The sequence below is a fragment of the Grampus griseus genome (genome assembly GCF_964374135.1).
Source record: "Grampus griseus genome assembly, chromosome: 8".
In the NCBI taxonomy this organism is placed as follows: domain Eukaryota; kingdom Metazoa; phylum Chordata; class Mammalia; order Artiodactyla; family Delphinidae; genus Grampus; species Grampus griseus.
Window position 1 is genome coordinate 64,460,737 of NC_139002.1, and position 14,923 is coordinate 64,475,659.

At 43.0% G+C, this 14,923-nt stretch overlaps 1 protein-coding gene across 7 annotated transcripts in view; it reads right to left on the reverse strand.

Annotated features, from left to right (window-relative positions):
- The window catches only part of SCUBE2 (signal peptide, CUB domain and EGF like domain containing 2), a 67,724-nt gene that overhangs the window by 15,183 nt on the left and 37,618 nt on the right, over positions 1-14,923 (reverse strand). For 6 of the 7 annotated variants that reach the window (XM_082660439.1, XM_082660442.1, XM_082660441.1 and 3 more), the window contains one exon: positions 1,412-1,582. In XM_082660439.1, coding sequence (XP_082516565.1) covers positions 1,412-1,582 — 171 coding nt within the window. The remainder of the gene's footprint in view (positions 1-1,411; positions 1,583-14,923) is intronic. The other variant, XM_082660445.1, reaches the window with a different exon arrangement.

A 14,923-nucleotide genomic window follows, 5' to 3' on the forward strand; every position in this document is an offset into this window, starting at 1 on the left:
TGTCAGACCTGGCTGTTGATTCCAAATCCTCCACTCTTTAGCTGTGTGACCTTGAATGAGTCTCTTTAACCCCATAAAGTTTTTGTAGTGATACAATAACCATATGAACAACTCATGGAATTATTCATGAATGCCTGCATGATGCCTGGTATAGGCAAGTATGCAATAAGCGTTAGCAATTATTATTATTATTACTAATATTCTGATGTACTATAAATATATCTTATTAAGGTCACACACAAGTGTGAACAGATGCCCCAAAGTACCTCCTTATCAACCTTGCCGTTAGTCCCAGGATTTCATAACAGGCCGAAGTATGCTAGGAGTCACACCGTCAGTCTGAGGATCTGATTTGTAAACCAGAAAAGGTCCTGCACTTGAGTTTGAAGTCATTTAGGTGGGAACTAAATCTGGCTCTGGGAATCACTAGAAGGAGAGGCAGGGCTGCCAGAGCTCCGGCGCACTCTGCCGTGGACATCACCTACAAATCGCCACACCAAATCACACCTTCCCTTTGAGCCCACAGAGTGTCAGTACAGCTGGCCCTTCTCCTGTTTAATAAAGACATTTACTAGTAAAGTAAATAGGAAAGAAGCCCACAGAACCTAAGTAAGCATGGCTCCAGGGTTAACATTTTATAAGAGACAATTAAAAACTCTTCAAAAGAATCACGGACATAGAGAACAGACTGGTGGTTGCCAAGGGGGAGGGGGTCGGGGGAGGGGTGGAGCGGGAGTGCGGGGTTAGCAGATGTAGGCTAGTATATATGGAATGGATAAACGACAAGGTCCTACTGTACAGCACAGGGAACTATATTCAATATCCTGTGATAAACTGTAACAGAAAAGAATATTTTAAAAAAGAATGTATATACATGTATAACTGAGCTGTACAGCAATAATTAACACAACATTATAAATCAACTATACTTCAATTAGAAAACAAATAAAAACTAAAAATGCAACACACACGCACAAACTCTTCACAGAGTTTTAACAAAATAACCAGATGGATACTTTTTTTAAAAAAATTAATAAGCTCTGACTTTGAGACCAAAGCTAGAAAAAGAATCAGTGCTACTTCCTCCATTTTTGGACACTTTCAGTTAGTCCCTACACACTGGGAGATCACTCAGGTCTCAGGGGATATTTATTTACAGTGATTAAACATGCAATTGCAACATTTACACATTTTTTTCCTGTCAGTGTATTCTATCAGATCTTCATTCATTTGTTCAGCATGTGTCAGGCATTGAGCTAGGTACTGGAGAGCCAATGATGAGCCCAATACAGTCCCTGATGGTAGGAATTCCATGGTGCAGTACGCATTGTCTGCACTGAAATGCACTTATGCCTTCTGCTAAACAATACAGGAGATTGGAGGAGTAAGAAGGGACAGAGGGCATTCTCACCTCCACATTCAGATGCATTCCAAGCTTCTGGAGTCTCCAGGGCCCCAGGATTTTCTGGTCTTGGGCATGGTTCACATGTGATTTGCCCCTCCTCATTTTGGAAGGTTCCATTTGGACATAAAATGCAGCGTTCTTGTACTCCATCGTAGTATGTTCCAGCCCTGCAACTGACTAGCCAAAGCGGGAAATGATCTTGTCAGTGAGGGCACAGAGGCCAAGGAAGGATGATGTGAGTGCTAGAGATGAAGGTAAACAGATGGCACTGACCCCACACTCCCCCATACAACCCCCCTGAATACAGAGGGTGTGCCACCTCTGGGTTCCCTGTGTACACCTCTCTGCCATGGTCTCTGTCACCCACTGTTAGAGGCATTTACAGGTCCTCTCTCCCTAGACCATGAGCTCCTCGGGGGCAGGGATCACAGTGGTCCTAATTATTTTTGAACACAAGCACTGATGACATTCCCTACTTCACAGGAGGAGTATAAAAGTGAAAATCATTCACTGAACACAGGACTGGTGCTAGAAGAATAGAGAGGAGGGGGTTATTAATTCTGGCTGGTGGCATCCTGGAAGGCTTCCTAGAGGAGGCCACATTTGTGTCAGGCCTTGAAGGATGAGTAGGAGCTCCCCAGATAGGACGAGCGGCAGGTTGTAAAGATTCACGCCTGACATGGGAGGACAGGGAAGAAAGGAAGGTTGGGGATAGACTGAAAAAGTCCTTGAATGCCAGGCCTTTGGATTTTATCCTGCAGGTAAAGGAACCATTGAAAGGGGAAGAATACGACCAGAAGCTGTGTTTTAAAAAGCCCACTCTCTGTTGGCTGTGGGGAGGGTGATCTCAAGGGTCTTACAGATGTGACCTCTGCAAAACAGCATGCTTCATATTTGTAATAAAATTGATACATGACAAAGAGCAAAGCCTAGTAAATGTCTCCTGAAAGAATAAACTACAAGGAAATTAATAAACTATGCTTTTGATTATATTTTGGTGTTCTCGGTTAAACATGGGCTCATATCTTATTTTAGGATATGAATATAAATATACTGAAGTGCGTTCCCTAGTATAATATTTAAAGAACATCATCATAACCACCAAAGCAGGCTTTCTGATGGCTGACGTTTGTTGAGTACGTACCATCTACTAGATACTGTGCCACGAGCTTTACACACTTTATCTCATTTAGTTCTGGAAACACCCAAAGGAGCTGGGCGCTATGATTAGCTCCATTTCACAGAAACAGAGACTTAGGGACATTAAATAATTTGGCCAAGGTCCCACAGCTAATCTGTGAAATACCCCTACAATGAGATCAAGAGCTTTGAGTTTAAAGAGGAAAAAGGTCATTGAATAAAAGTGCCGACTGAATCACAATTCCAGACTTTGCCAAGGATTCTCTATGGGGCATTAGGGGAGTCTGACTGGAATAAAACACATTTTCTTTTATACCTAAGCTGCTAAGAAATAGAAAACAAAATATCACATGATAAAATTAGCTATTATAGCTCTTGAATGTGTGTAAGGGGGAATACTGGTTTTCATCCTACCCTACAAATGCAATTTGCATATGTACTTTTAGGGTTAAACATGGCAAAGTTCTCTATTACCAGTAATAAAAATGTCTTTTCATTATTTACCCCATAATTTAAAGAAAACTGAGGCTTTTTAAAAAAATCATAGTAAGATGAAACATGCCACATTTCAAATATTATTTTTACAATTAAATGATATCAGTCAAAGTCTACTCTAAAGTCTAAATCTTAATACTTTTTTATATTGTTTGGATTTTCTTTTACAATATTCACATATCATTTTTAATTCATTTAATGACATTTTTTAAAAAATTAAAAGTGAACCAAACTCTTGGCAAACGACATTATCATGGGTATGATGCACAGAGCTCTGGCAGACAGAGCCTGTAATTCCAGACTTAGTCTCTAAATGCAGCCCTACAGGATAATGGTTTCCATAATTACTCTGGTTTCAGCTCACCTCCTATGAAAAGCTGGGCTGAATTATATAGTAGGAATTCATGGCTTTTTATCCTGTGTTCCACCTGACTATCCCAGCGCCTATAGCAGGCCAGTAAATGAGAGCCTAACCCCTTCATGGCTCTAACAAGCCAGCTGTCATGAAGACTGGCAGCAAGCAAATAAAACCAGGGCTGTTAGGAGCTCCTCTAGCCCAAGCCATGTCCATTTTGGGAACGGCTGTTTTCATAACACTCATTCACCTAAAGGGACAGTGCCCATACGATGGCAAAGATTCCAACAGCCCCATGAATCATAACTTAGAGTCGGATCAGTCTGGTCTGTTTTATCACTGTTCCTCTGGCAGAAAACGATCCCCTTCATATAGGTGGACAAGAATGGACCTGGTTCTCTCTGCGAAGAGTAACTGGACGGACTCCCGCTGCTCTGGTTGTCCACTCCTTCTTAGAACTATTGAAACCCCGCAAAGCCTTTTCAAGGTTACGTTTTGTGAAGCCTCAAGATATCCCACATCTGTTGCAATTTCTCAAGTGAGCAAAGGACTGAGAAATGCCCCTTGGGCTGCCCTGCAGAAAAGAGGGCACCAGTTCTTTTTTCTCACAGTGAAAGGCCTGCTCCACATAAACAAGCTCATCTTGTCACTCACAGTTTCCATCTTCCTTCCAGAGAGAAAGACGTACAGAAATAATCCATGGCAAGCACCTTCCAGATTAATTTGTTCCTTTCACAAGGTAAAAATGGGCTAAACACTAAAAAGCTATTCTGAAATGTCATGAAGAGACTCCTGAAAACAGCTCTTTGCAAATCTGCTAAAGATCTGACCTAAAGAGACCTCAATGCCAGTTCCAGTTGCTTCTCTTTTCTCCTTGAGCAGCCAGCTTGTTTTGCTGCCCCAGACAAAGGAGTCAATTGCCCCCAGAACACTTTGCGATCACAGCAAAGCTTTTGTGTGTCTTCAGTGACCATTAAAATCCCATTCTCAAATCCCGCACAGCTGTTTTCTCTCCCCTTCAAAAAAAGAAAGCCTTTCTGATGCAAAAGGGAGAGACCAGTGGGGACCAGGATTAATGGTGACAAAGAGACCTGAAGGCTGGCCCTCTTTTCAATACCACGGCCTTTGAGTATTTCAGGCTATGGACAAACACTATGGTCTCTCTGTGGCTAAGATGGTGAACCTAATAAAAGGGGTCACTCTCCAGCATCTGACTGTTTTCTTAAGAATCACGCCTTGCCTTCTGAAGGAGAGCCACAGGCAGCCCACGTGGATTCCCAGGGTCTCCTGGAGCTGCTGCTTTGTCACGGCTCAGAGGCAATGGCGCTCGTGGCGGTGCTGTGGCCTCAGGATCCTGGTTTGAACTCCTTTTAAATGAGTGTTTCAGGATAACAGGAGAGAGCACTCCCTTGGGCTGAGAGGTTGATTTGTCACGTCTGTCCAGGTTTTTGGTGTGTGCTCAGTTTGCTATTTGAAAACATTCCTAGAGTTGGGGCAGAGAGATGAGCCGGACTTGACACCTTCCTTGCTGAGTTTCCCCAGCGCGTGCTGTTTTCTTCATGCCTAGTTAATGGGACTGAGATTTCACTTCCTCTAGAGTGCCTCTTTTGCCCTCAGTTTAAATATTTCCCCAAAGATTTGCCCTTGGCCCTCTTTTCTCTTAGTGTTGGCGGCAACTATCCTTGGGATTTCATCTGTTGTTCCTGTGAAGATTCATCTACTCATTTATTCAGTTAAATACTTAGCACTGATTATGTGCAGAGTACTGTTCTGGGGGCTGGAGATACAGCAGAGGAGACAGACAGGGCCCTGCCCTAACGGGGCTCTCATTCTAGTGGAGGGTATGAACAATAAATGAGCAAACAAATAAATACATAGTAGAATGCTAACTAGAGGTAAGTGCAATGAAGAAAAGTAAAACAGGCAGAGAGGGTAAGGCAAAGAGTGGTGGGGATGGAGTTTGCATGAATGCTATTTTCGAAGAGTAGCCAGGAAAGGCCTCTCTGAGCAGACGGCAGAGTGAAATGAGAGAAACAGCCTTGTGATGGTATTGCCTAACGGCAAAAGAGCCAATGTAGCAGGAACATAGTGAAAGGGGCTGGGTGATAGGATATGGACTCTAAAAGCAAGCAAGGGCCAGCTTACGGAGGTTCTTGAAGGTCATGGTAAGGAAATTAGACCTTACTCAAAGTGTGTTGGAGGTTTCAAATGGGGCAGTGAAATGATCTGACTTATGTTTCTAGAAGATCTTCTAGCTACCGTGTGGAGAACAGCCTGAAGACAGGCAAGGCTAAGGAGAACAATTCAGAGCCCATAGCAATAGACTGGCAGGAGATGGTGGTGGTTTGGAACAGAGTGGTAATAACAGAGGAAGAGAAAACTAGTTAGGCTCAGGATATAATGTAAAGGCAGATCTGACAGGATTTGCTAATGGATTCAGTAAGGAGCATGACAGAGCAAAGAGAGGCCAAAAAGACTGAGGCTTTCAACTTGAGCAACTGGGCAAACAGGGATGCCAGTTACGGAGATGAGGGATGAAGGAGATGAGGGAGAAGTGGGTTTTATTTTGGAGGGAGAGAGGAGAATAAAATGTTTTGTTTAGACATGTCAAGTTTAAGATATTTTTTGGCCACGCAAGTGTTGGTGTTGAGAAGGCACTGGTTATACCTGTGGTCTCCAAGGTAGAACGCTACACCTCAGGGGTACCATTTACATTTACAAAATGATCCAGAGTGTGAGCAAAGCATTTTCACATCTATGTGTATTAATTTTTATCTAAAAAATAAGACGTAAAGAAAGGTTCATTGGTTTAGCAATTAAACCAGATTTACCATGGTGATCATTTTGAAATGTACAGAAATATCAAATCACTGTGTCACATACCAGGAACTAACGTAGTGTTGTATATCAATTATATTTCAAAAACAAACAAACAAACAAACTCACAGAAAAAGAGATCAGATTTGTGGTTACCAGAGCTGCACAGGGCTTGGGGGTGGGAGAAAGGGAGATTGGATAAAGGCGGTCAAAAAATACAAACGTCCAGGTATAAGATAAATAAGTACTAGGGATGTAATGTATAACATGATAAATATAATTGACACTGCTGTATGTTACATATGAAAATTGTTAAAAGAGTAAATCCTAAGAGTTCTCATCACAAGGAGAAACATTTTTTTTCTATTTCTTCAATGTTGTATCTATACGAGATGATGGAGGTTCACTAAACTTACTGTGGTCATCATCTCATGATACATGTAAGTCAAATCATTATGTTGTACATCTTAAACTTATACAGTACTGTATGTCCATTATATCTCAATGAAACTGAAAGAAAAATCATTTTTTTAAAGTTCTTCTGTTTAAAAGAAAAAAAGATTAGGAACTACCCTGGTGGTCCAGTGGTTGAGAATCCGCTTTCCAATGCAGGGGATGAGGGTTCAATCCCTGGTGGGGGAACTAAGATTCCACATGCTGCGGTGCTACTGAGCCCACACGCCACACCAGAGAGAAACCCACGCGCCGCAACGAAGAGCCTGCGCGCAGCAACAAAAGATCCCGTGTGCCTCAACTAAGACCCGATGCAGCCAAAAAAAAAATTAGTCCCTTAGTCAGTCCACATCTCCACAAGTCAGAGACACGTGTGAAGACACAAGGTCCCCAAGAAAGAGACCTGTGGGTGGGGAGGTACTGACTGACTCACTTCTTTTCAGTGTCTCGAGAAGAATTTCAGTTGTGCCTCATTGAATAGATTTCCTGATTAAAATGATCTAGTTTCAACCAACTGAACCATCACAAAGTAGAAAGCAGCTTTAAACAATTCCTGTAGAAATCCTGGGCCCATGATGCAGAACCAGTGATGCAAGTGCAGGTGAACCACAGGGAAGTGCAGCGCTGACACAGCTTGTTCTCCTGGTACTAGCTCTTGTCAAACCACATCACGGGATAGAAACAGTGACAATTTAATCAGATCTGACAAGAGTTAAGCCAAAACACTAGTAATGAACAAAAAGACTATTTGAAAAATGATTTACAACCACTACTGTTCACAATGAACCTTACCAAGTTGTCAATATGGTCCCTCAGAGACTAGCCAGCTATTTGAAATTTTGTTTATGTAAACTGTATCTCATTCTTCTACTTGTTATTTGGACACAATATATTAGCCAATAGTAAGAGTATATAATTTTAAAATAAGTAAACATTCACAAATTCAAAAGTATTTCACTGTGTGTGTGTATATGTGTGATCAAAAATGTTCAGCACCTCTAGAACAGAGAAGTCCATGATTCAGATAGAGGTTAGAGCTGGAGAGGGCAGTTTGGGAGTCACTAGCATGTGGTGGTATTTAAAGCTATGGCGCTGGATGAGGTCACCGAGGAGAGTGTGAAGATAGGCGAGGGGCATGGAGGACTGAGCCCTGGGATCCCTGATGTTTAGAGATAAGAAATTAGGGGAGAACCAGTATGGAAAATGAAAAGGGAGCAGCTGGTGAAGCAGAAGAAGAACCGGAGGTGTGTGGTGTGTGAAACCCATGACAAGGGTTTCCAGGAGGAAGGAGTGATCAGCAGAGTCTGAGGGACAGCTGGAAACTGGATTTGGTAACGTGGAAGTTGCTAGAAATCTTGGGAAAAGCAGTTTCAGTGGAGAGGTTGGGAATGAAAACCAGATTGGCTAGAGTGGAGGAGAAAATGGTCAGTGAGGTAGTAAAGACAGCAAATTTGGACAAGTCCCTCAAGGAGTTTTGCTTTACAAGGGGGTCAAAGAAAGGAGGCAGGATCTGGAGAGAAGCAGGAAGTCAAAGGAGGATTTGTGTGGGTTTTAAGACAGGAGGTAGGTTTGCGTGCTGTTTGAAATGATCCAGTAGAGAAGGAGAATTCTGAGATGGGGGTCGGTGGGGACAACAGCAGGAGTATCGTTTTTGAGATGATGAGAGGGAATGGGCTCCAGAGCCCCAGTGCAGGAGTTCCCTTAGGAAGGAGCGTGGGCTGTTCATCCATTTCAGCAGCAGGCGAGTCAGAGCATGTATGGACAGACGCAGGATAGGAGGGTCAGTCCGCACATGGAGAGGTGCAGTCGTTTTCCTAGACTCCCACCTGCCCATGGACATTTCTGCCTGGGAGTCTTGTTGCAACTCAAATTCAACTTTCTCAAGGGGAATGCTTCTCTCTTCCCTTCCCAAGCCTTCCTACCCCTCTGGCTTTACTCTCTTTCTAAACAGCACCTCTATATTCCCAGTCACCAATGCTCCAAACCACAGTTATCCCAGACGTCTCTCCTCCCTGCTGCAGCATCCTACAGTTGTGTCCCTTTTGTCCATCCCCTATGCTTCATCCCCATGGCACTAGTGTCCTTTGCTCCTCGCCATCTCGTATCTAGATTACTCCAATAACCTTCCAGTGATTTCCCTTGCCTGTGTTCCTCTCGGCCTCAGCTCTGTTATTACATGCTGCCATCAGATTCACCTTCCTAGGGGCTTCTGGTGGCGCAGTGGTTACGAATCTGCCTGCCAATGCAGGGGACATGGGTTCAAGCCCTGGCCAGGGAGGATCCCACATGCCGCGGAGCAACTAAGCCCGTGCGCCACAACTACTAAGCCTGCGCTCTAGAGCCTGCATGCCACAACTACTGAAGCCCATGCGCCTAGAGCCCGTGCTCCGCAACAAGAGAAGCCACCGCAATGAGAAGCCCGCACACCGCAACAAAGAGTAGCCCCCTCTCGCCGCAGCTAGAGAAAGCCTGCGCGAAGCAATGAAGACCCAACGCAGCAAAAAAAAAAACAAATAAAATTTTTTAAAAATTAAAAAAAAAAAAAAGATTCACCTTCCTAAAGTGCTTCTCTGACTGCTTCACTCCCTGGCTCAAAAACCTCCTTGACTTGCCTCCCTACACTTCTCAAACTCAGCCTTTAGTCCCCTTTTCTGTATCTGAGTTTTCGTTCTTTCTCATGCCCTCTCAAGAGCCCATTTTTTTCTGCTTTTCCTATAAATCTTTTCTGATTATTTCTTCCCCAGTGATCACATTCATCTAGCCATTCAACCAACCCACAGGCTTTTTCTCAGTGTCTCCTGCATATGAAACAGGGCTGGGTGAGATGAGGGACATATGGGAAGCAAGTGCAGGATCAGAGGCCAAGTCAGAAACCTCTGAGCTCACCCCAACTCTTTCCTCGTCTCAGTCCCCAACCCAATTTATCACCAAATGCTGCTCACGTTTCCTCCTAAATATTTCTCTAATCCACTGCTTCTATTCTACTCCATCTAGTGCCTTCATGTTCTCAATATCTCTTATGCAAAGCATTCAGAAGCTCCCAGATCGGTTTTTCTGCCTCCAGTCCTGACCCCCAATTCAGTTAGAGAGATCTTTCTAGAATGTAAATATGACTTTATGCTCCCTGATTCAAGCCTCTAATGACACCTGTCACCTAGAGATAAAGTCAAGGCTCCTTAGCAACATATTCAAGGTCTCTCATGACTTGGCCATGTTTTGCCCACTAGCCTAGCTGCTCACTGCATCCTACCTTCCACTCCAGGGTTAGTAATACTGAAATGCCAATAATGCCCTGTGCACATCTTGCTCAACCTCACTACCTAAGGCTGTTCCTCTGCCTGAATGCTCCTCCCCATTTATGCTTCATCTGGGCATCCTTCAAAACTCACTTAGGCTTTCTCTCTTTGGGGAAGGCTTCTCTGACGCTTCCCTGGGAGGGTTACGACTTGAGGGATGCTGTCATATTTATTCAGACCTCCTCAGCACCCACCACAGAGCTGGCCCACGCAGGGCACTCCATACGAGTGCGGCATGAGTAAGATAATCACAGGGCACAGCCTATATGTGGGAGACGTGAGAGCATTCAATTTGAGATGGTCAGGAACATAGGCTCTTGAGTCAGATCTGAATGCGAATCCTGGCTCTGCCACTGACTTGCTGCATGACATTGGGAAAACTGCTTACCTTCTTATGCCTTAGTTTCCTTATCTGTAAAAAGGGCATGATGCAGAATGACTTGTGATGAGACTAAATGAGATGAGACATGTAAAGTACTTAGCACAGGGCTGAACACATTAAGTGCTCAATACATGTCAACATTTTATTAAATTATGTTTTTTAAATTAAAAGCATTTCCTACCAAGTCCATGTGCTAAATATTGGTCTAATATTGGTCTATATTGCTAATATACACTTTATATTTTCCTTGATTTAAAACAGAAAAGAAATTTGCTGCCTGTTCAGTTCCAAATAATTTCTCAATTTTGAAAACTTAAGAAGAAAATGCCTGGCTCCTTCCTGCCTCAGGCCCTTTGCACTTGCTGCTATCCCCTCCATCAGAGCACCCCCTGCCTCTATCAGAGTTTTGCATGGCCAGCTCCTCCTTCTCAATTAGGTCTTAGCTCAAACGTCACCTGCTCTGACGGTCTCCCTTGAACACCCTGTCGGGACTAGTAATCTCTCCTCCCCTCTGACCCTTTCTGTTTTATTATCTTCAATAACAATTATAATTTCTGAAATTATCTTTCTCTTTACTTTTTTATTGTCCATCTCCTTCCATTAGAATGTGAACTTCATAAAAGCAGGCTTCTCACCCATTATGTTCTCACTGATTCAACCTAAGTTCATAGAGTGGCACAGAGTGGGATCTCAATAAATTCTGTTTTAATTAAGTTTTTTCAACTACTGCAGAGGAACACTACTACTATTAAAAGTTGAATTAAACTTTTCTAGTCTCTCAAGAACCCAGGCACTAGGATACTTCCCAGTTTGCCAGTTGCCTGGATTGTGTCTTTTTAAAATTTCAACAAGTTTTCAAAATAATCAAATACAAAAATTTATACTTTAGGGCTTCCCTGGTGGCGCAGTGGTTGAGAGTCCACCTGCCGATGCGGGGGACACGGGTTCGTGCCCTGGTCCAGGAGGATCCCACATGTCGCGGAGCAGCTGGGCCCGTGAGCCATGGCCGCTGAGCCTGTGCATCTGGAGCCTGTGCTCCGCAGCAGGAGAGGCCGCGTACCGCAAAAAAAAAAAAAATTTATACTTCAGCAAGTATATTCCTTAAATAATGTATCCTTTATGAAAGGATAAACAGCTATGAAAGAAAAATCGAAATCCATTTCATCATTAATTTTTTCTTTTCTTTCTTCTTCTATATATGAAGGACTTTATGAATTACTGTGAGCTTAAGGAATTTGTTCCTTGGAGAATATAATAGCTATTTTTCTTTTTTGCCATATTGCTAAAATTGATCACAGATGGTACAAAGGTCACCTGCAGAGCAGGCTGTCCCCAAAGTCCTTAAATGTCAAATTAATGAGACTTTACTGTATAAAAATGACTATAAGAAAGAAAATGTTTGGTCAGAAGTGACTATGTTCTTTGATATAACTTGGGACTTTAAATTTTATTTTTTAAAAATGATATTGGAAAACCAAAAAAATTCAATGGAAAAATAGGCAAAGCATAAGGATATTCTCAGAAGAAGAAATCTAAATCGCCACAGACATATGAAGGCATGCTCAGTCTTACTAATAATCAAAGAAAAACAAGTTAAAATGACTATTATTTTTACTTAACAGATTTGCAAAAATTTAAAAGATCAGTAGGGCTTCCCTGGTGGTGCAGTGGTTAAGAATCTGCCTGCCAATGCAGGGGACACGAGTTTGAGCCCTGGTCTGGGAAGATCCCACATGCCGTGTAGCAACTGGGCCCATGCGCCACAACTACTGAGCCTGCGCTCTAGAGCCCGCGAGCCACAACTACTGAGCCCACATACCACAACTACTGAAGCCCGCCCGCCTAGAGCCTGTGCTCCACCACAAGAGAAGGCACAGCAATGAGAAACATGCACACTGCAACGAAGAGCAACCCCCGCTCGCTGCGACTGACAGAAAGCCCATGCACAGCAACGAAGACCCAACGCAGCCAAAAATAAATTAAATTAAATTTAAAAAAGAAAAAGATCAGTAATATATAATCCATGTTAGCAATGAGGCAGGGCAAAAAACACTCATATACAATGTTGGAGGGAGTTTATATTAGTATGTTTTTTGGAGGGTAATTTAGCAGCATCTATTCAGTTTTAAATATGCATGTCCTTTGACCTGCAATTAGACATCTGCACGTCTATCCTTCAGAAATACTGGACATGTGCACAAAAAGAAAATTCACTGCAGCGTTATTTGTAACAGAAAAATCAGGAATAACTTGATTAAATGTCCACCAATAGGAGTATGGCTAATAAACACTGGTGTCTTAAAACAAATATAGATTAGGAAGCTTTAAAAGAAGTATGGTAGCTCCTCTGTTAGCATGGAAAGATGTCCATGATTTACCCTGTAGTTAAAAACAATACACAGCACTATTAAAACTGCATTGATATATTTTTTGGTTTTTTTCACACATAAACCTACAGCCTATTTTCAATACAGCAGCCAAAGTTATCCTTTTGAAACGTTAAGTCAGAACCTTGTTACCTCTTCACTCAAATCCCTTCATTGGCTTTTCTCTCACTCAGATTCAGCGACCTCACCAGGATTTCCACTCCCCACATGATCTGGCCCTCTGCTACTGCTCTTACTTTCTTCCTCTGCCCTCCCTCCCTCAGCTCTCATCATCTTGGCCTTCTCTCCAGCCCTCAGGGGTTTTGTACTTGCTGTTGCCTTTGGCTGGGACTCTTTCCCCCAGATCTCCCCATAGCTGGTTCCTCCCATCCTTCACATCTCTGCCCAAATGACACTTTCCAATGACCACTGTCCCTGAACACAGTCTATGTTTTGGGGGAGTACACTCCTCCTCACCCCTCCCCTTGCCAAAATAGAATCTTCTATTCTACTTCTCTGCTTACCTGTTCGTCACCCCCTTACCACCATTTGCTACAGGATATATTTCCTTCTTTATTGGTTTGTGGTCTGTCTCCCACCTCCAGAAATGTAAACTCAATGAGGGTTGAGATTTTTGCTCTTTTGTCTCATTATTGGATTCCCAGCACCTAGAATAGTATCTGGCACACAGTAGGTGCTCAATAAATATTTATTGAATGAGTCAATAAAATTTCATTTTTATACGTGCATAAAAACAGATGTGGAAAGATACACAGCAAACTATTGACAGTGATTATTTCTGGGGAGTGGGATTGGGAGCTGATGGGAAAGTTTCCATCCTAACTGTGTACATTTCTGTATCATTTGGAATATGCACCACTTAGGTAATTAAAAACTAAATAAAAAATATTTTAAAGGAAAAACATAATGGTTCCATCTCTCCTTCCAAGTGACTCAAAGCAGTCTTTGGGCTCTTTTCTAGAAACACAAAACAATTTCTAAAAAGAACTACCCTAGGTTTGTCTCCACTGCATGTGCCATCAGAGCTCAGAAAATACCAGTAAGCCTGCTTTTCATGATGTTCTAACACCATTAAATAGATCAGGAATAATAGACACACACACACACACACACACACACAAAGACACCATGGTTTGCCCATGCCAGGAGTCTGCTGGGTAAAAAGCCTTTCTAACTAACACACCTGACTCCTCTTTACACCCACTTCCTCCCTCCAGCAGGAGAAAGGAGTTTCACTGGTAGTTCCTTGTGCTGTTTCTTTGACATGGTAAAATCTTTAACACTGCTGTCAGGCAGGGTGAACCTGACGTTGTGGACTACAAAATTCATCCAGTGCTAGAGGGTGCTCTTGAGACAGGATACATGGCCTCTCTTAGAAGCAAATCCAACTTAACTCAGCGTGATAAGCATCTCAGGGACACGTTCACACACACAACAGCTACACAAACCTTGTACTGAGTGTTTTTCACCAGCTGTCACGGTCATGAGGCCTCTGTTAAGTAACTCCTAATCCTCCCCCTGAGGCCTCTATTCCCCAGAAGCATCCCCATGGTAGTACTAATAATACTCTCACTGGGAGTTGTTCCACAGGGCCCTTGACACTAGCTTTTCCTGAACTCTTAACTGACCCATAAACCTTCCTGGTGAGCCTGCAGGGCCTCTTCCCACAGGACAGAAGCTGGGGGAAGGGGTGCAATTCAGCTCTGAGAGGCCAGGAGGAGGCTGGCCCGCCTATCCTGACAGTTTCTGCAACTCACCCTGGAAAGCAGGGCGGCAACAGCCAACTCTCATCACCATTTTGGTATGGAAACTGGAACTCTTAGAATTTTCAGTGAGAACCAACCAACCAGCTGGGTTGTTCTTACCTTTTTTTTTTTTTTTTTAGGAGAGTCAGCTGGAATACAAGTCAAGACTATCTGAGAACCAGCCCCTGGTGGACAGTTACACTGATTTTACACATGATTTTCACTATGTTTTGGCAAAGCAACAGAGTTGGGCTGTGGACCTATTGCTGACAATTCTTCTGAACAAGTGCCTCTGGGCTCAGCTTTGCTTCTTCAGAAACACTGCTTTATCACTCCTTAGCTCAAGCACCATTTCTCAGGCCTCATGATTCCAATGACACTACAGAAAGGACACCAATTTACTCTGGAGGGGTCTGGTTATCGAAATTCACCTTTCTTGGGACCAGAG